The sequence below is a fragment of the Myotis myotis genome, unplaced genomic scaffold (genome assembly GCF_014108235.1).
Source record: "Myotis myotis isolate mMyoMyo1 unplaced genomic scaffold, mMyoMyo1.p scaffold_m19_p_17, whole genome shotgun sequence".
NCBI lineage: Eukaryota > Metazoa > Chordata > Mammalia > Chiroptera > Vespertilionidae > Myotis > Myotis myotis.
In genome coordinates, this window is record NW_023416321.1 from 7,975,937 (window position 1) to 7,997,837 (window position 21,901).

A 21,901-nucleotide genomic window follows, 5' to 3' on the forward strand; every position below is an offset into this window, starting at 1 on the left:
TTCAGTGGGACTTTGGTGCTCACTGAGTCTGCCCCATGAATGTGTTGCTAATGGATGTATAGAGATATAATCTGCTATGGTCTGAAGATGTCCACTGGGAGCATTGCCTCTAGGGCCTCCAGGGAGGTGCAGTCAGCCACTGCCTGGGGGCACCCTGCAGGAGCTATTTGTATTGGGTATGGAGGTGCCCAGGCAAGGTGCAGCTGTGAAGCAAGTTAGGCTCATGCTCCAGCAGGGTCTTGCGCCTTTTATTGCTAAACCCCGCTGCAGCTTGTTTGCACTATTTTAGCACAGTCTGAAGCCTGAGCAAGGACAAGCCGCTGCAAAGAGGTTGGGTGGGGTTGCAAATTAGATGGGGCAGGGTCTCAGGGAATAACCAGGATGGAGCAAACAGGTAAGGCTGCCAGTCATCCCTGCAACTGGGGAGGTCCCAGCACAGGAACCCCTGTGAGAACCCAGGTCTGGGAGAAAGCTGCTCCCAAGTTCCTGCCCCGATGCCAGGCAATCCAGTTCCTCCCCTTATGTGTCTGGGTCCCCCGGAGCCTCATCCTGACGCTGCAGCTCAGAGGAAGCAGGACATTCAGTTCAGCTCCTGCACCAGCCCTTTAAAAGGAACACCTGAGTCTCCAGCAGTCTCCGTGTCACTGAGCCCCAATCCCTGCTGCTTTTTACAGCCTGTAGTTATGGGGGCATCTGGTATAGGGCTGGGACCCCTTGCTCCTCACAGGCAGCCTCCACAGAGACCGTCTCTCTCCCTATTAAAAAAGCAGCACACGTGGGTGCCAGTCCAGCCCGTTCAGCGCCTCTGCCCCTCCTACCAGTCTCAGTATGCTTTCTTCTTTACTTCTCTAGTTGTCAGACTTCCATTCAGCCCCCTTTTAGGCGGTTCTGAATGATAGTTGTTCTGTATTTTAGTTGTAATTTTGATGTGGCTGTAGGAGGCTGCGAGTACAGGCGATTTACCTACACCGCCATCTGTTTTCTGCAACACATATTATGGGATTCATTGACTAAGCTATATGCTCCATGAGAAGAGACTTCTGTTTCTGTTCACCATTGTATTCCAATACTAGCCCAGAGCTCAAGAAATATTTGAAGGATGGATGATAGAGAAAAGTGGGTCTAAGAATATGTAAAGTTGGTTAATCTCCCTTCTAGGTAACAAAGCAAAGAAACAAACCACATTGCCATTTAAACCAATCCAAAAAGGAAAGAAGAGAAACCCCTGGTCTGATTCGGAATCAGATATGAGCGGTAATGAAAGTGATTTTGATGTTCCTCCACGAGAAGTAGAGCCACGAAGAGCAGCAAGTAAGAAAAACTGACGAATATGTAGACACACTAAGATTTTAATGGCCAATATATATTTCAGGGCACTTAATCTCAGAAATTGTTCTATCTTAGAGCAGTAATTATATTTAAAAATTTTTAAACTAAAGCATCTTTTAGGAAATTAAACTGAAGCTGAAATCTTCATGAAATGTTATATCAATCTGTGGATCAAATAGATTATTTGTATATGTATGTTTTTAATAGCAAAAGCCAAATTCACAGTGGATTTGGATTCAGATGAAGATTTCTCAGATATTGATAAAAAAAGTGAAGATGAAGATTTTGTCCCATCAGATGCTAGTCCAGTTAAGACCAAAACTTCCCCAAAGTAAGTATCTTTTCTAATATGGGTTTTATCATGATTTTTTTTAATATATTTTATTGATTTTTTTTATAGAGAGGAAGGGAGAGAGATAGAGTTAGAAACATCGATGAGAGAGAAACATCAATCAGCTGCCTCCTGCACACCCACTACTGGGGATGTGCCCGCAACCAAGGTACATGCCCTTGACCGGAATCAAACCTGGGACCTTTCAGTCCACAGGCCGACGCTCTATCCACTGAGCCAAACTGTGTAGGGCTGTCATGATTATTTTTAATAGCTGATGATGTATTCTTTGTTGTTTGACACATTTAGAATTGGTTCTCAGGATGTAATTTTTTTCTTCTAGACATACGAACAAAGAACTGAAGCCACAGAAGAGCGCCACATCAGGTGTGTACTAAGTAAAAAGAGGGAGCTGTCTGCTTTCCTGGGGTGCTCAGATCCACCTGGGTTCTAATGCAGACTACATTAGCCAAGCCCTGCCTTTGAAAATAAATGTGGGTTCTCATTAGCATTACACTGATGTTGTTCATTAGGTTTAATTTTGCAAATAAAGAGGTTCTACATTTAATGTGCTGCCCAGCTGGCATGCCTCAGTGGTTGAAAGTCGACCTATGAACCAGGAGGTCACGTGACAGTAAAGAAAACAGCGGCAAAAAGCCTGTCTTAGAGATGTGTTAATAATATTGGGATTAGAGAGCAACTAAGATGGCGGCATAGGTAAACACCGGGAAATTATCGCCTCACACAACAATTGAAAATTACCGCAAAGGACTGAGCAAACATCATCCAGAACAACAGGAAGGCTGGCTGAGTGTAAATTCCACAACTAGAAGGAAAGAAAAGCACGCTGAGAGCCAGAGGCGCTGCGGAGGTGAAGTGCAGAGGTACGGCGGTGCGCGCGCGAGGAAAGGGGGTAGCACCTGAGGACGCGGCGGACTTTTTGAGTCACGGGCTCCTGACTGCTCTGAACTCCGGTTCCAGGAAGTCTCTGGGGACCCAGGACTCATACGGGGAGAGGCTGGTCTATCCGGCAGCGAGCGAACTTGAGGGCGGCTTTCCCTCAGAGGTGCTTGCAGCCGTTACCGGAACACTGAGACGCGCGACTCCAGGCGGAGAATCGGCCATGGCTGCTTTCTCCGCCCTCTGACTCCCTGAGACCCCGCCCCACCCAGGCTGCGGCAGAGGCTTTTGCATGTGAATGTACCTAACTGCAGCCGAACCAGGCAGACCTGGAGCTTCCAGGAGAAGGCCCAAGGCCCCGCAGCGGCTTGCATTGCTTCACAGCTGAGCCTCTTCGTGGCTCCTGCTGTGTGGCCTCAGGCAGAGGCTGAATTAGCACCTCCTTAGAACCAGGAGCCACTGTACCCAGTGGTCAGAGGGGGTCCATCCAGACTGCAACTCCTCAGATCCATAAGGGACGCACTCAGGGAGCAGACTCAGTGAGCACCAAAGCCCCACTGAAGCAAGTCTTGCCCCAGAAGGGTGTCTTCAGCACAGAAGTTCTCCCACTTTAGACACAGCTGATTCTCACAGCCAATTGGCCTGGAGGTCAATTCCTCCCAGTGATTCTACAACAACCAAGGCACCAAGAGTGCACCAAGAGTGTCCACCCCAGGTAACTGGGGAGGCTGAGCTACTGGGCCCTACAGGACACCTGGCGCACAGGGCCACTCTATCAACACAGGGAAGCTGCCAAAATGCGGAGACAAAGAAACAGGTCACAAATGGCAGAAATGGAGGAAAGCAAACGATTGGATATAGAGTTTAAGGCCACGGTTATAAGGTTTTTCAAGAATTTTATGGAAACCGCCGATAAATTTAATGAATCCCTCAATAAGTATAGGGAGACCATGGAGGACATGAAAAAGGACCAACTAGAAATTAAGCATACACTGACTGAAATAAAGAATAATTTACAGAGATCCAGCAGCAGAAAAGAGGATCCCAAGAATCAAGTCAAAGATTTGAAATACAAAGAAACAAAAAATACCCAACCAAAAAAGAAAAGAGATTCCAAAAATATGAAGATAGTGTAAGGAACCTCTGGGACAACTTCAAGCGTACCAACATCAGAATTATAGGGGTACCAGAAGGAGAGAGAGGGCAAGATATTGAAAACCTTTTTGAAGAAATAATGACAGAAAACTTCCCCTACCTGGTGAAAGAAATGGACCTACAAGTCCAGGAAGCGCAGAGAACCCCAAACAAAAGGAATCCAAGGAGGACCACACCAAGACACATCATAATTAAAATGCCAAGAGCAAAAGATAAAGAGAGAATCTTAAAAGCAGCAAGAGAAAGACAGTCAGTTACCTACAAGGGAGTACCCATACGACTGTCAGCTGATTTCTCAACAGAAACCATGCAGGCCAGAAGAGACTGGCAAGAAATATTCAAAGTGATGAATAGCAAGAACCTGCAACCAAGATTACTTTATCCAGCAAAGCTATCATTCAGAATAGAAGGTCAGATAAAGAGCTTCACGGATAAGAAAAAGCTAAAGGAGTTCATCACCACCAAACCAGCATTATATGAAATGCTGAAAGGTATTCTTTAAGAAGAGGAAGAAGAAAAAGGAACTCTTACCATTTGCCACAGCAGGGATGGAACTTGAGAGCGGATAAATACCACAGGATCTCACTCATTTGTGGAATATAATGAACAACATAAGCTGATGAACAAGGACTGATCCAGAGACGGAGAGGCATTGATTGGACTGTCGGGACTTGGAGGGAAGGTAGGGGAGGGTGGGGGTAAGGGGGAAAGATCAACCAAAGGACTTATATGCAAGCATATAGGCCTAATCAATGGACATGGACAACGGGGGGTGAGGGCATGAGCGGGGGTGGGGGGGGTGGGGGGTAGAGGGTAACGTGGGGACAAGGACACATATGTAATATCTTAATCAATAAAAAAATATATATAAAAAAAAATAATATTGGGATTAACTAATATTGGTTGCCACAAGTCAATCTTAATTTTTTATTCCCAAAGTTTACTACTGATATTAAAATTAAGTCTTTTCCAAATGAAAGCAAATCTAATCTTTAGATGTTTATAATAAAAAATGGTGGTTAAAAGTTCTAAGATTAGCATGTTTCTCAAAATGCCAGGCATTATCTAGCTCATTGCTATGACCAGGACAGGATTTATCCACAGTTGCAAATGTTAGAGTGGCCACGATGAATGCTTGTGTTGACTTGCAGGTCAGTCTTCCACCTCCACTACAGGTGCCAAAAAAAGGGCTGCACCAAAAGGAACTAAAAAGGATCCAAGCTTGACTTCTGATGTCCCTCAAAAGCCAGATCCCCCCAAAACCAAGATTCGCCGCAAAAGGAAGGCATCCTCTTCTGATGATTCCGACTCTAATTTTGAGAAAATGATTTCTAAAGCAGTCACAAGCAAGGTGGGTGTTTATCCTAATTCTTTGCTGTAGGTGGATTTTGTTTTGGGTGTGTGTGTGTGTGTGTGTGTGTGAATCCTCAACCAAAGAATATTTTTCCATGGAATTTTAGAGAGAGTGGAAGAGAAAGGGAAAGACAGAGAGAAATATCGATGTGAGAGAAATATATCGATTGGTTGCCTCCTGCAGGAGCCCTGATCAGGGCCCAGGCTGGGGAGGAGCCTGCAACTGAGGTACGTGCCCTTGACCGGAATCAAACCCAGGACCCTTCAGTCCTCAGGCAGACACTCTATCCACTGAGCTAAACTGGTTAGGGCTGCTGTAGGTGTTTTAAAACATAACCAAGCTTTGCTCTTAATAATTTAGCACATTTATAAGAAAATTTAAATCCCAATTCATTAGCTTTTACTGTATTTAGTTTAGTAACAAAGTTACATACCTCTTAGTCCATGGGAGAGTTGTCTTAGACTTAGATTACATATTTTTTACATTGAAATTCTGCTGTCAGGTTAACATGTGCAAATTACTTTGGCTTTTCTCTTAGAAATCCAAGGGGGAGAGTGATGACTTCCATGTGGACTTGGACTCAGCTGTGGCTCCTCGGGTAAAATCTGGACGGACAAAGAAACCTATTAAGTACCTTGAAGAATCAGATGAAGATCTGTTTTAAAATGTGAGGTGACTATTTTAAGTATGATCTTATTGAGCTGAAGACTGGTTTTAAAGTTACCTCAATATTTTTTTTTTTCATTTCCTCCCCTATGAATTTAGTTTGGGGAAGATAGTTTTAATCTGGAACCATCAAAGTGAAGTGTGTAGACCGCAGTGTCCCTTACCTCTTTATAACACCATCTAAAGGGCGGTCCATCTCACGGGCATTGTTTTCTTCTCTGCTTTGTCTATGTTTTTAGTCTGTTTTGTCTTTAAAATCTGATTTTACTTCTGGACTCTAGAGATAGTTATGCAGTAGTCACTTCAGCATAATGTAGTTTATTGGCCATATATTAAGCTAGAATTGGAGTCTATCTACTGTACCTCCTTTCCTACTTTCATAAATATGAGATAAAGCATGATTCTGTTTTCTCTTTGTGGTATAGGTAATTTTCCATCAGATAGAATTTTGTAGTTTTAGTACAAAATATACTCCCCAGTCAGCCTTTTTTGAATTTTTGTTCAAGTAATGAGAAGTTGCTTATATTCTTCATATTCTTCAGAATATCAGCAGAAGCTGAAGAAAAAACACCCTGGCAGTTTAACCTCAATACAGACATTAGGATGAAGGAAATTATACCCTAAGTTATGTGACTATCTCAACTTTTCACTTTTCTCCTCTTGCTGCCTCTGAGTCTGAATTTCCCAAAAACAAATTTCTATAGAGTGTTGGATTGCAGAAGAGTGAGCTCAATATTTACTCAAAGATATTACATATTTTATTGATTCCATACTCAGCAATTAGTTGTTATATCCATTTTAGGAAATCTCTGTAATTTTCAACTTGCAAACTTGTTAAGACCTTTCTGCCTTTTACATGTGTGTGACTTCAGTGGTGTTATCAATGTTGTAAATATTTACTATGTATTTCTATTTAGCTTAATTCCAACAATTTTGTACTTCAATAAAACATTCTAAACATTGCAACCCATTGATTGTCCTTTTTTCTCCCTGCATTATACCTTTTTCTTATTGTAAAATCCCTCTTCAAAACATTTAGACACTTTTTTTCTTCACTTCCTTTTGAGAACTATTCTGATCATATTATAATGATCCTGACTGCCCCTGGCCATAGTGGTGAGTCTAGGAGATAGGCACCATGACCTAATTGAGGCCAATCAGGTTTTTTCTCTAGGAATTTTATACGTGGGTACTGCATTTTTCTTCACACTCAAAAGGCCTTAGCCCTACATCAGTAAAGCATTTTAAATATGTGTGTATATTTTTAAACAATTCCCTACTTCAACAACTTTTTTTCTTTTTCATTTGTCAACAACTATTTTAATAAACCTAGTCAACTACTTGATATCAGTAAATTATATTGGGGCAACTGGCTAATTGAAAAAACAACTCTTAGATAAATCCAACCCCTCCTCACATCTTACACCAAAGTTAAGTGTAAATATACTAAATATTTAAATGTCAAAAATAAAACTATTTTTAGCCCTAGCTGGTTTGGCTCAGTAGGTAGAGCATCGGCCTGCTAACTAAAGGGTCCCATGTTCGATTCTGGTCAAGGGCACATACCCAGGCTGTGGGCTTGAGCCCCAGTAGGGGGTGTGCAGGAGGCAGCCAATCAATGATTCTCATCATTGATGTTTCTATCTCTCCCTTCCTCTCTGAAATAAATATATATGTATAAAAGCCTAAGCGACCTTTGTGACCAGGCGACCGTCCAGTAGCTATGATGCGCACTGACCACCAGGGGGCAGACACTCAATACAGGAGCTGCCCCCTGGTGGTCAGTCCCTCCCCCTGGCTGGGTGGTCAGTGAACTCCCACAGCCAACCTCCCGCAGTACCTCCACCTGGCCAACCAGCCCCAATTGGCTGAGAGGGACCCTATCCGTGTAGGAATTTGTGCACCGGGCCTCTAGTATATTAAATAAAATAAAACTATTTTTTTAAAGGTACTAGAAGAAAAGTAAATGAGTTAGAGGGATAAGCTAAACATATCCCCAAGGGTACTGTTGATTTAAAAAAATGAAAAGGCCCTAACTGGTTTGGCTCATGGTCCCAGGTTCTATTCTGGTCAAGGCCATGTACTTTTGGTTGTGGGCTCAATCCCCAGTGGGGGGGCATGCAGAAGGCAGCTGATCGATGTTTCTGACTATCCCTCTCCCTTCCTCTGTAAAATCAATAAAATATATTTTAAAAGGAAAAATGAGTCCTTTCATCAGAATCTGGACAAAAAGGCCACACTCTGTCCCAGCAATTCTCACTTTAAGAAATTTAGTTCAAGAAAAGAATTGGACATGCAAAAAACTAAGTAAAAACACACTAATGCAAGTTCTAGTAACACAGAAAACAATATTGTAGTTAAGATGATAATTGTACTTTCCATTGGGGAAAGTGGGATAAGTGTATAAGGCATTTCTGTATTTCTCCCAACTATGTGTAAATCTACAATTATCTCCCAAAAAGCCATATACAAAATATTGACATTTCTTTAATAATAAAATTAAAAGTAACCTAAATTTTAAATTATGGTACAATGAAGAATACCAGTTACTCATTAAGAATTATTGTGGCTCAGTAGTTGAGCAGCATCCTATGAACCAGGAGGTCATGGTTCGATTCCCAGTCAGAGCACATACCCAGGGGTGTGCAGGAGGCAGCCGATCAATAAAAATATTTTTTTTAAATAGAAAGCAGTTTACAAATCAAAGGTGAAACCCCTGTCCGGTGAGTACGCATTTGTTTGCAAAATAAATAGTGGACGAAAAGCATATGCACCCTCTTTAGAAAGAAAAATAATCAGAAACATTTCCCTTTAGAAAGTAGAAGTTTGCCCCTGATCATTAAAGCACTTGCTACCTAAAAAGACACGAAAGGCCCAACTGGCGTGGCTCAGTGGTTGAGCATCAACCTATAAACCAGGAGGTCACAGTTTGATTCCTGGTCAGGGCACATGCCCAGGTTGCGGGCTCGATCCCCAGTGTGGGACGTGTAGGAGGTGGCCAACCAATAATTCTCATCATTGATGTTTCTCTCCCTCTCCCTCTCTGAAATCAATAAAAATGTTTTTTTTTTAAAAAAATAAATAAAAAAGACTCCAAGGGAATAATACATCCCTTGACTCTTCGTTCCTTAAGCCACTGACATCTTAGGAGATTAAAATTCTGGTGCTAATAAATTGAAGTGATTGTACACATTTAGACCCTTTATAAAATGTATTTTTTTTTAAATATATTTTTTTATTTTTTACAGAGAGGGAGAGAGATAGAGAGTTAGAAACATCGATGAGAGAGAAACATCGATCAGCCGCCTCCTGCACATCTCCTACTGGGGATGTGCCCGCAACCCAGGTACATGCCCTTGACCAGAATCGAACCTGGGACCTTTCAGTCCGCAGGCCGACGCTCTATCCACTGAGCCAAACTGGTTTTGGCATGTATTTATTTTTATATATAAATATGAAACATTGCTTAAATAAGTAGGTATTACATCAATTACAAGTTATAAAAATGGTTGAGAAAATAAGGGATTCAAAAATTGTATTAGTAGACAAATTTGTTCTGATGCAATGGGACTTCAGTGATTTCTGGCCATTTTTCCTGAAATCCAAGCACATAGAAAACTATTTTTTTTTTTAATATATTTCTTTATTGATTTCAGAGAGGAAGGGAGAGGGAGAGATAGAAACACCAATGATGAGGGAGAATCATTGATCGGCTGCCTCCTGCACACCCCCTACTGGGGATCGAGCCCGCAACCCAGGCATGTGCCCTTGGCCGGAATCGAACCTGGGACCCTTCAGTCCGCAGGCTGACACTCTATCCACGGAGCCAAGTCGGCTAGGGCAGAAAACCTTTTAACTCACTTTTTCTTCAAGTGTAATGGATATCTGTTCTTGTCTGCCCAATATCCCTTTCCTCAGTAATTCCACCTTCGGGAAATTATTCTGAAAATTTAAAAGCAAAAAGTTTGAGTCCAAAAGCATTATTTACACTGGGAAGAGCACAGATGTCCTGCATTAGAGAATTGGTTAAAACTAGTACATCCCTATTACCATGTAATATACAGTCATTAAAAGTCATGTTTTCCCAGAACTTTTTATTTTTTAAATCCTCACCCATGGATGTGTTTTTATTGATTTGAGAGGGAGGGAGAGAAACATCGGTCGGTTGTCTCCCATATGTGCCCCCATCAAGGGCTGAACCTACAACCTGGAAAAATAATAAATGTTACATGTTTTCTTTAAAAATGAAAATATTTTTTTTCCTGTTCATAAATGTTATGTACAGGTTCTAGTTCTAATGTGATGCTGAACTGCTACCACTCCAGGAATCAAACTCAGGCGCTTTTCTCATTCACTCACGTGCTGCACATTGCAAACCTGAGCGGGATGTCTGCAGGCTGTGTTGAAAACATTGTGATGGCTCATTGTTATGTGTCAGCTTGCGTGGCTAAGGGATGCCCAGACCGCTGGTAATGTTTTTCTGAGTCTGTCTGTAACAATGTCTCCAGAAGAACTTAGCTGACAATGATTCTCATCATTGATGTTTCTCTCTCTCTCTTCCTCTGAAATCAATAAAAAATATACATATTAAAATACACATATATATGTACTAGAGGCCTGGTGCACAGATTCGTACACCGGTGGGCTCCCACGGCCTGGCCTGCGGGGATCTGGCCGATGTTCAACATCCCCCGAGGGGTCCCGGAGTGCGCAAGGGCACTCTGCAAAGTTGCTGTCGCTAGGCAGCTCCTGTGTTGAGTGTCTGCCCCTGGTGGTCAGTGCACATCATAGCTACTGGATGGTCAGCCGGTCAGTCGCTTAGGCTTTAATATATATAAGTATAGATATAGATATAGATATATAGATATGTATTTTAAAATAAATAAAATAAACTGAGCAAAGATTACCCTCATCAATGTGGGTGGGCATCATCCAAAATGCTGAGGACCTAAACAGCAAATTCGCCCGTCCTCCTTTTCCTATCTCTAAGCTGAGACATCCCATCTGCCTTTAAGACCTTGGTGCTCCTGATGCTTGGGGCTTGGGACTCAGATTTACATCACCGACCTGGTGTTCAGGCTCAGGAATTATACCACCTATCATCATCTTAACGATGATGAGGACTTAACGTGAGGACTTAACTGTAGATCCTATTGGTTCTCCTTCTCTGGAAAACTCGGACTAATACAAAGTCCATTTTGGTTCTCCTTCTCTGGAAAACTCGGACTAATACAAAGTCCATTTTGGTACCTAAAGAACCCAGGATCACCTGGGACAGTAGATATGCCAGCCTCGGTTCTGGACGCTGCAAATACGTTCACGTGGAGTTTATTTTTCCTTAGGAAGCAGTCACTAGGTCCTCTTTCATTAGAAAGTCTAACTTTTCCGCTCTGGTTCTAAAGACATTAATAGAATACAGTCACATTAATATGCCGTGTCTTTGCCGGACCAGGAAAAGCTTTAACAAAGAGCAGTTCCTTACTGGCATAGTGTTTGCTGTTGGATTCCCTTGTCATAAGGTGATTCTTGCAACGTGTGGTTCTTATTTCAGGCCATGCTCATGGGTGAAGTAGCGACAGTAGATACATTCCCACGCAGGGGGTGTTGGTGTCACTACAGTGCCTTATCGATAAGAGTGACATGCACATACAGTAACTTGGCAATAAATGGCCACACTGTAGAGCAGTTTTATGAAACAATGGGCTTCCTACAAGTAGATGTGTTGCAACAATGTCAAACATACTTAATAAGAAATAATAAATGATAGTGCCATCTGGCTCTCGCTTCTACAGTGTTCGGACAGAACAGACCCAGGGAGGTTCCTTCTCCAACCACTCTCCAGCATCCTATCCAGTCACCACCTTCAGAACCCCCTCCGAGACCAGCCAACACACCGGGGGTTTTTCTACTTTACTCCTGATTGCCGAACAACCATGAGCTCCCAAATTCGTCGGAATTATCCCACTGAGGTGGAAGCTGCGGTCAACCGCCTGGCCAACCTGCATCTGTGGGCGCCACACCTACCTCTCTCGGGGCTTCTATTTTGAAGGCAATGATGTGGCTCTCAAGGGCATGGGCCACTTCTTCCGAGAGAGTTGTGGGAGAAGCGTGAGGCACTGAGCGTCTCTTAAAGTTGTGAAACCAGCGCGGCGGCCACATTCTCTCCCAGGACGTGCTGAAGCCTCCCCAAGATGAGTGGGAAAAACTCAGGGCCCTGGAAGCCGCCCCGGCCTTGGAGAGGAACCTGACCCAGGCCCTGGGTCAGGAGCTGCAGGCCCTGGGTTCTACCTTCGCAGACCCTCAGCTCTGTGACTTCCTGGAGAACCACTTCCGGGTGAGGAGGTAAAACTCATCAAGAAGATGGGCTACACCTGACTCACCTCCGCAGGCTGCCGGCCCCCATACTGGGCTGGGCGAGTATCTCTTCGAAAGACTCACCCTCAAGCACTACTAGGAGCCTTTGGAGGCCAGAGGCCTTTGAAGGGCCCCTCTGCTTCCCCCTGGTGTCTAGCTTTTGCCTGAGCCTCTCCCCGGAACTACTAGCCATTCTTTTAACCTAAAGCCCTCTCCCATGCTTTGGGCCAAATGGAAACAATAAAGCTTGTTGCAGAAAAAAGAAAGAAATAAGAAATGCAAAGAATTGTTGAGTTGTGCCTATTCAGTTGTGAGGATTAAAAATGCTAAGCTTGGTGGGCACAATTTCACTTCTGGGTGCCACCAGAAAGCTTTCATTCAGCCACCACCTGACAATTTACCTGTGGGAACAGTTTGCAAAGCTGCTGAGCTGTGTTCAACCCAGAATCGCCTTCACAATATTTGTCAACCACATTAAAGTGGGTGCTGTTGGGGTGACTAAAGAGAGGATAACCCCCATCAAAGCATCTTTTGAAGAGCCTTTTTAGTCTTTTCTGTTTATACAACCCTCAGATACAAAAAGGTTCACAGGTGATTTAAAGCGCAGCCCCCCAGCTCATTTGCAAAAGGTTGGCCAGCTGTAACTCCTGATGATGACATCTCTAGAGCAGGAGGTCAAGTTGCTCTTGAAAACTAGACACTATTTGTTTAGTCAATTACATGTTGACTTCTTTGCAGTGGGCTACACTCATTGGTTGAGTTCATCCTGTTTACAGCTGGTCTGCAAAATACTGTGCTACATCTCAAATTTAGCAAGAGTAACATTTACTAAGAATGGCCCAGACCCTGAGATCCTTGTCACATCTAACAGACAGTGAAGGAAGACGAGGACAGAAGCCTGCCCAGAGAGGTGGACAGAGAAGTGTGTAACCATGACTTAGAGACAGTCTTATTCTCTCTCATCACCTCAAAAGAGGTGCAGTACAGACCAACATTACTTTTTTCTTTTTAAAGCAACTTTATTGGGGTATAATTTACATGCATAAAATGTACCCCTCTAAATGTACAGACTGATGACTTTTGACAGATGTAAATACCTACATAACCACCATCACAATCAAGACAAAATATTTCCACCTCCCAAAAAAAGTCCTTATGTGTCTCTCCAACCCCAACCCCAGACTAGGATTGATCAGAATCTTACTATTATAGGTTAGTTTTACCTATTCTAGAACTTCATATAAATGGAATCATTCAGTATGTATGCTTTTGTGTCTGGGTTCTTCCATTTGGCATTATGCTTTTGAAATTCATCCATGTTGTTGCTTGTATCAATAGTTCCCCCTTGCCCTAGCCCAGTGGTCGGCAATCTGCGGCCCCTTGAGTGTGGCTCTTCCACAAAATACCACGTGGGGCGCGCACATACAGTGCGATCGAAACTTCATGGCCACACTCAAGGGGCCAAAGAGCCGCATGTGGCTCAAAAGCCGCAGTTTGCCGACCACCGCCCTAGCCGGTTTGCTCAGTGGCTAGAGTGCCGGCCTCAGGACTGAAGGGTCTCAGGTTCGATTCCGGTCACATGTGAGGCAACCAATCGATGTTTCCCTCTCTCTGTCTCTACCCAGTCTCTTCTAAAAAATCAGTGGAAAAAACATCCTCAGATGAGGGTTAACCAAAAAACAAAACAAATGTTTCCTCCTATTTTATTTTATTTATTTTTAGAGGGGCAGGAAGGGAGAGAAACATAAATCAGTTGCCTCCCGCACACGCCCTGACCTGGGATTGAACCTGCAACCTAGGCATGTGCCCCGAACTGGTGACCTCCAGGTGCACAGGGTGATGCTCCAACCAGCTGAGCCACACAGGCCTCGGCTAGTTCCCTGGATGTTTTTGAAATTGCTGAATATTATTCCATCGTATGGATAGTTTATCTTTTCACCTGTTGATAGACACTGAGTTGTTTCCAGTTTGGCCCTATTATAAATAAAGCTGTTAGGAACATTAGCATGTTTTTTACAGACATATTTTCTCATCTCTCTTAGGTAAATACTCAACTTGGAATTGTTGGGTCATTGTAAAGGTGTAGGTTTACCTTTATAAGAAACTGCCAACCCTTTTCAAAGAGGTTGTATCATTTTACATTCCCCCTTACATTTGTCCTCAGTACTTTCTGAAGTCAGATTTGTTTCCTTTCAGTCAGACAGTATCTTCATTGGCCTCCAAGTGGCCCAATACATCCTGATGAATGCAAAAAGATATAGCAGTAAGTGTTATTTTAGCAGGAGGAAAGGAAGCCCAATCCATGAGTGACTTTGTCTTCTGACTCTGGTAACTTCCTGTGACTTTCCAGAGCCTGGCCAAGGTCAGGCCTTAAGACCCAGGAGTATTGCTTTTAGGGAGGGACTTGTGCCCATCAGTTGACCTCGAGTTAATTTGATCCCACTTCTGCCCCTGGGCTGTTGGAGAGAAAGAAGGTCGAGGACCCAAGGCTGCAGGAAGAGATTGTGGTTGCTTATACCACCTGGCACTTACAAACAGGGGCCATTCAGAGCTGCATGGAGGGAAAGGGACTTCGAAAAATGCCTCTTGACAATTCAGATCCTTACACTTTCCCCAACCCAGTCCCAAGGCTGTTTCTCTCATCTGTCAGTTCACTCACTCCAGGCTTTCAAGGAAAGGAGAGAGGGACTCCCAAGTCCCGTGGTCGCTCAGAGAGCCGCCGGCCGGTCCCAGCCACTGCCAGGCCCACGTACTGTCCTCTCTGAGCAAAGCTGCTACAGGTACAACCTAGAAATGGGTGAAACGGGGAAAAGAGACCAGGTGGGGGCCTCCCGTTGGCAGTCATGACTTCTCTGCTCAAGAACAAGAAGGGATGGGACTTGGGGAGACACAGAAAGGCAGGCCCGGAGGGGCCTGGGGACAAGATGACAAGCAAGACGGGGAAGGCTTCCCTTGGGGGAAACTGAGTTCCTCTGACCCCCCCAAGGCGGAGTGGAGGGCCAAGACCAGAAACAGATTTGTGACAATGAAGGCTAATTCTCCCATCTCGGGTGCAAGGCTACCGAGAATAAAGACTACATCTCCCAGCTTCCTGTGGACGGTCATCCCAGCCAATGATATGCAAGCGGGTCAGTTAGGGTGGCTTCCTGGGGCCTTTACAAGCTAGAGGTGTCCTTGCATCTTTTGTTTAGCACTTTTGTGCTACAGCTGAAACTAATCTTAAGTAGAGCCAAGGAAGGAGGTAAGGCCTCAGGCCAGGCCGGTCCCTGTTACGGCTGAGGGCCAGGGGAGAAGCGAGAGGCGCAGGGGGAACCCGTGAGCAGAAGGCGGTGGGATCCAGAGGGCGTGCAGGCCTGGGGAGAGTTTGAAGGGCCAGAAACTGTGCAGCCAGGTGGGGGCGGGGGGCGGAGGACTAGGAGAAGTAACCAGGAACCAGCCATGCCCACAGCCTTCACACCCGCACCTTCCACACGCGTGCTGAGCTGGGGCAGGAGGACTTTACCATCACTCCATCTTGGAGTTTTCATTTCTGCCCCGGACTGGACATCCCGATTGGCCGCTCCAGTGATCACAAGCCCTAGAGCAGCGGTTCTCAACCTGTGGGTCGCGACCCCTTTGGCGGTCGAACGACCCTTTCACAGGGGTCGCCTAAGACCATCCTGCATATCAGATATTTACATGACGATTCATAACAGTAGCAACATGACAGTTATGAAGTAGCAACGAAAATAACTTTATGGGTCACAGCATGAGGAACTGTATTTAAAGGGCCAGAAGGTTGAGAACCACTGCTCTAGAGGACACCAGAACAAGCGACCGAGGCGTGGGACCCACCGCGGTTCGCATCATTTGAGGCAAAGAAGATCCGCACCCTCTGTAACCTCCCACCCCACTTCATTCACGCATCTGCCTGACTGATATTTAGTGAGCACCTACACCTGCCAGAAGCTGTTCTGGGTGCTGGAGACAGGACAGGGGATAAAGCACTAATCGCCCATGCCCTCCTGGAGCTCACGTGATAGTGGGAGAGATGGATGCTACACGGGATAAATAAGAAAAAGCATGCAATGTAGTGATCAGTGCAAAGAAAATAAAGCTGAGAAAAGGGCTAGGAAGTAGGGGGGTAAATCCCACTCAGGGTGGTTGTGAAGGCCTCACTAGAAGGCAACGTTTCTGTAAAGACTTTTAGACATGTCAGAGGGGCACAGGGAAGAGAAAATACAATCGTTTCCTGATCCTGGCACTTACTGGGTACAAACAATGACATGCCTGCATGCGTGTGTCCATGTGTGGCAGACATGGGAAATGGCTCCACAGCCAGGCAGGGCAGGGCGAGTGTCTGGGGCAGGGACTGAACGTGCACAGGGCAGGACGGGCCCCGGGCTGCAAGTATGGCCAAGAATGGAGCCAATGCCGCCAGCCCTGGTTAGCATCAGCAACACCTCCTCCCAGGCTGGACAGCGCTATCTGGGAAGGAAGACGGGCCGTGATTGCAGAGTCTCCTGTGTCTGGCCTGTGGCAGCAGGGGCTGGGGACACTGCAGGGTGACCATGGGCTCTCCGCCTCCCGCCCCACCCTAGCCCACCACCACCTCAGCCACTTTCCACCCCCCGCAGGCAAGTAGGTCTGATGGGTTTTTCCAGGCTGGCCCAGTGGGCTGACCCGGCAGGGTGCAAGGGGACAGGGCAGGGACCATTCCTGGACAGTCGGGGGCGATGAGGTGTGTCCCTGAGCCCCATGCTTGTGGACGGAAGTTGGGGGTTGGAAAGCAGCTTTGCCAGAAGCAGGAGGAGGTCATGGGGTGAGGTCTGCAGTGCCCCCACCCCACTTCCTGTTTTGGGGGGTGTGGCCCCAGCATGTGCTTTCCCTTGGACTTCATCCAGGACCGTCTCTCCCCACCCAGGCCCATTCCCAAGGGAACCCTGCACGGGGGTGGAAAGAGTTGGGGTTTTTCCAGGCGGGGCTGGGCCCCTGAGCCAGAGGGGATGAAGGGCACCTTTCCCACCCCTTCCTGAAACCAACCCCGGGGTCCCTGTCAACATGGAAAACCACACAGACCCCCAGGGCTGAAGGGGAAAGGCAAAGCCACTGAGCAGGTGAGTCCTGGCACCCTTCCCGCACAGGAAGGGGTAGCAAGGCCCACCCCTGTGCCTGTGCCTGTGCCTGTGCCTGTGCCTGTGCCTGTGCCCACCAGCCCAGTCAAAGCCCTGGACTGTCGGGCCCTGGGTGTCGACACCACCTGGGAAGGCAGCCAGGCTCGACGGAGGACAGTTCCATGATGGGCTTTGGAGTATGAACTCAGAACCAGGAGGGTCAGGCCTGAGGCTGGGACCTGCTATGTGACGGTGGCTTAGATCCTTTGAGTCTCAGACTCCCTGCTACCAAGGTTCCAGTCCTCTAACCGGTGCGATGCGCTCCGCACAGGGCCTGGCCCAGGGCAGGTGCATCCGTGAGGGAGGGGCCTGGTGTGCAGGTTGGGAAAACTCCTAGAAAGACAGCGTCCCCTCCCTGGCTGCTCAGGTCACCAGGGTCATCCTATGGGGCAGCTTCTCTTGCCACCTAGAGCCGTAGGAGGTGATCCAATTCAGAGCCTATGGGAGGGAGCCTTTCTGTCTATTTCCCACGTTATAAGATAACATGCTCACCAGAGGAAGTCTGGGACTTACAGAAAGCAGGAAGTAACAGCTTTTCTTTAACTACCCAAGGCAGGCGCTCTCGATACCTAAGTGTTTTTCCGTGCGGGAGTTTTCTGGCCCGTGTTTTGTCCTCTGTAACCGGTTGGACCTCAGCATTAAGACGCGGAGCTGGAAGGAAACGGGAGGGTCGGCTGCAGTCGCCTCAGGTGACCAACCAGGGGACTCTGGCCCAGAAGAGCTCAGTGACTTGTCCAAGGTCAGTAGCAGAGCTGGAACCAGAGCTACCGGCTTTGCTGCCTCTTAAATGCCGGTGCCCCCAACACCAGCACCAAGCCGCCCTCCAGCCCCGAAGACCGCCTTTAAAGGGATAGTTAGTCGATAGCGGATCTAGGCCTTCCAGTTTGGGGGAGTCTGCCCGGGACCGGCTTCCATAAAGTTTCCTCAATAAGGGGTGCAGCCTCCTCCCCCCCCCCCCAGTTTCCAGATGGAGACACAGCTGTGGAATGGGGGGGAGGGGGTGGGAAAGGGAGGGCTGGCAGAATCCAGTAAGGGGTGTGTCCCTATGTCTGTTCCCAAGGGTGGACCCAGCCAACAGGGTCACCCTGTCCCTTTAAGAGAGGGGGGCGAGCTAGCCCCTCTCGGCCATCCTGTCCTGTCATCCATCCCGGCCAAATCTGAAAGGGAAAATGAAAGAGGGACCAGGAGGAACAGGTCCCGGACATCTCCCAAGATCCCTCGCTCAACTTTAACACCTCAGCTCCAGGAACAGGGTGAGTGGGGTCCACTGAGGGTCTGGGGGTGTCCGGAGCCTGTGGGGCCCGTGTGAGTGTGTGTTGGGGAGCCTCTCTCAGGAGATGTGGGAGACTGGAAGCCCAGGGGCGCCAGGGGGAAGAGGGGAGAGGCCTGGGCCGCATTCCTGCCTCATTGGGGTCGGAGGGCAGGGGATACCCAGGACAAAGGGTCCTGATAGCTTATGGAGTAGGACTCCTTTTGTGTCACCCCACAATCCAGAGAGAAACTCACTGCAGGGGAAAGGGCAGAGGAAGAAAAAGGTGGGGTACCAAATTGGGTCTGGAGTCCTGGGTTCGAGGCACCACTCTGGCCGCGGAAAGCAGCCTTGAGCACATAGGGCGCAGCTGGGTTCTGCTTCTCAAGTGCAGTCAGGGCGGCCCTGATGGTCTCCAAGGCGCCGCCTGCGAATCTAGGCTCTGGAGGAACCTAAGGCCCAACGGAGCCGGCCCAGGGGTCAGGCTGGAGCACCAGGCAGGGGCTCCTCCCAGCACCCACCGGCCCCAGGGAGAGGGACACCCCTAGTTGAGACTCACCAAACCCCTCCTGCCCCCGCCCCCCTTGCTAACTTCTTTGTTCCCATAAAATCCCTGCTAAACCCAGACCTCGCTGACCCCCGACTCACCAGGAGGTTAGAGGAGGTCCCACTGGGCCCACTCCCGGGGGCATGGGTGGGGGGGCCCTGCCTGCGGCCGCTGACGCCCCCCCCCCCCGCCCCCAGCGCCATGGGGGAGTGGGCGTTCCTCAGCTCGCTGCTGGACGCCGTGCAGCTGCAGTCGCCGCTGGTGGGCCGCCTGTGGCTGGTGGTCATGCTGATCTTCCGCATCCTGGTGCTGGCCACCGTGGGCGGCGCGGTGTTCGAGGACGAGCAGGAGGAGTTCGTGTGCAACACGCTGCAGCCCGGCTGCCGCCAGACCTGCTACGACCGCGCCTTCCCCGTCTCGCACTACCGCTTCTGGCTCTTCCACATCCTGCTGCTCTCGGCGCCGCCCGTGCTGTTCGCCATCTACTCCATGCACCAGGCCAGCAAGGAGCCGGGCGGCGCGGCCGCCGACGAGGGGAAGCCGGGCGGCCGGGGGCCCCCCGAGGGCGCCCGCCGCGCCCGCCGCGCGCGCCGCTGCTACCTGCTGAGCGTGGCGCTGCGCCTGGGCGCCGAGCTGGCCTTCCTGGCCGGCCAGACGCTGCTCTACGGCTTCCGCGTGGCCCCGCACTTCGCGTGCGCCGGCCCGCCCTGCCCGCACACCGTGGACTGCTTCGTGAGCCGGCCCACCGAGAAGACCGTCTTCGTGGTCTTCTACTTCGCCGTGGGGCTGCTCTCGGCGCTGCTCAGCGTGGCCGAGCTGGGCCACCTGCTCTGGAAGGGCCGCCCGCGCCCCGCGGCCGAGCGCGACAACCGCCGCAACCGGGCGCACGAGGAGGCGCAGAAGCTGCTCCCGCCGCCGCCGCCGCCGCCGCCAGCGCTGTCCCCGCGGCGGGCCGGGCCCGACCCCGACGCCCCGCCCGCCTATGCGCACCGGGCGCCCGCCGGCGGCGACAGCGAGGGCGGCAGCGGCCGCAGCAAGGCGTCACTGGCCACGGTCCGCCAGGACCTGACCATCTAGGGCCGCCTGGTGCACGGAGCCCAGGGCGAGCGCAGCGGCGGAACCCCGCCCCGCAGCCCAAGCAAGAAGCGGCTTCTGCTCGACCCGTTCCCAGGACCTGCCCGCGGGGGCGCGTCTCGCCTGGGGTGGCGGCCCAGCAGCCTCCGTTCGCACCTCCCTCGTGCTCCCAGCCGAGCTGGGACGTAGAATGAACTGAGGCAGGTCCAGATGCCGCGATCCAGGTGGAAAGGAGGGCGCCCGCGGGAGGGGAGCCGAGGGAAAGTGGGCGAGCAACGCGTAAAGTGGGGTTCAGGTGGTGACCTGCTTGTTTCGCTGGGGACAAAAACAACTGCGGCACCAGCATCCCGAGGCCCTCGTTCAGACACGTGTGGCCTCTGCGTGGGCTCCCTGTGTATGTGCACACAGGTACACACGTACACAGTGGAGGTGTGTGCATGTGCACACGTAAAACCTCTGTGAGCCCTCTTGTGTGTGCACGCAGGTGTAATCCTGTGGCAACTCTGTGTGCACGTGTGATTACACATGCACATCCGGCGTGGGCATGTGTGTGCCCTGTGTCAGCTGTGTGGGGGGAATCTCTGATATGCACTGTGGATGATCAGGGTCGGTGCCAGCAGCAGCCATAGTGGCTCCCTCCCTACCTGCAAGGGCATCACAGGAAGGCAGGGGAGGAGGTGCCCTGCACCTGGGCAGGCCTCCGTCTGGTCGGCTCCTGGGCACCATCCACAGGTGGGCCCGGTGGCAGGGCCCTCCTCCTGGAGGTAGAATGGGGTTGAGCAGTGGATCAGAGGGGGAGACTTTTCACTTCTAGCTCCACCCTCCTTGCCTGCTGCTCTGTTCCCCAGCTCACAAACACGGCTGCGTCCCTTTCATACTCAGAAGAAATCTCCCCAAGACAGGCTCCCGGCCCTGCATTTTCTTGCAGCCACCACCCTCTCCCCTCCTGGAGGAATAGGAAGAGCTGTGGACAGGCTGCCTCCTGTCCTCCTGTCTCTCCTCTGCCGTCTGTCTTTCTCCTTTACTGCCCCAGTGGGGCTGGTTTCCAGAGGATCACCCAGGACCCACGTGACACCCAGGGGCCACCCTCTGACTGCACCCTCAGGCCTGCTGCAGGCTGCCATGACTCTCTCTGCCCCATTTTCTCCCCCTTCCCTGGCCCTCCCCTCTCTGGCCCTCCCCTCTCCATGCTCCTTCCAGCCTCCTCCTGGGCTCTCCTGCACAGACTACTCCACACAGCAGCCTGAGGGCACTTTCTAAATAGCCCTCCCTCTGCCCGAGGGGCTCCCCTGTTCTCAGAGTAAGTCCAGCACCCTGCCCTCCTGCCCCCATCCCCACCCCCACCCCCACACACCCAGGCCCTGCTTCTGAGGCTGCCAGCCCATCGCTCTGGCTTCCCAGGGTGTCCGTGCTCCAGTCCACACCGAAGTTGCTCTTCCTACCCCCACAGTGACCAGTTTTGCTTCCAAGGGGCAGAGGCCACGGTTGCTGCTAAACATCCTACAATGCATAGGACAGCCCCTGAGCACAAGATGCCACTTGTGCTGTGGCTGAGACACTGCCTGACAGCGATGATCTGTGAGCCACTGTGGGCAACCTCAGGCTCTGGAGGGTCCCAGCAGCAAAGGTACGACCCCGGGGGCGGGGGGCACCTTGTAAATGTAGGGGCCATGGCTCTAGTCACAGGAGGGGGAGGACCCTGTTGGCTCAGAATGCCAAGAGGTGCTCCCCACTAAAGAAGTTCCCACTGAACATTTTCATAGTGAAAACCTGTTTTCCATACAGACCA

At 49.3% G+C, this 21,901-nt stretch overlaps 2 protein-coding genes across 2 annotated transcripts in view; both read left to right on the forward strand.

Annotated features, from left to right (window-relative positions):
* The window catches only part of TOP2A (DNA topoisomerase II alpha), a 31,176-nt gene extending 24,475 nt beyond the window's left edge, over positions 1 to 6,701 (forward strand). The window contains exons 30-34 of the mRNA XM_036341072.1: positions 1,159 to 1,311; positions 1,537 to 1,660; positions 2,004 to 2,047; positions 4,867 to 5,066; positions 5,608 to 6,701. Of these exons, the coding sequence (XP_036196965.1) occupies positions 1,159 to 1,311; positions 1,537 to 1,660; positions 2,004 to 2,047; positions 4,867 to 5,066; positions 5,608 to 5,733 (647 nt within the window). The 3' untranslated portion in view covers positions 5,734 to 6,701. The remainder of the gene's footprint in view (positions 1 to 1,158; positions 1,312 to 1,536; positions 1,661 to 2,003; positions 2,048 to 4,866; positions 5,067 to 5,607) is intronic.
* An 11,579-nt stretch (positions 6,702 to 18,280) lies between these two features.
* On the forward strand, positions 18,281 to 21,901 carry GJD3 (gap junction protein delta 3). Its single transcript, XM_036342132.1, has 2 exons — positions 18,281 to 18,495; positions 19,236 to 21,901. Exon 2 carries the CDS (start codon positions 19,240 to 19,242, stop codon positions 20,113 to 20,115), a length of 876 nt encoding a protein of 291 aa, XP_036198025.1. The 5' UTR covers positions 18,281 to 18,495; positions 19,236 to 19,239; the 3' UTR covers positions 20,116 to 21,901.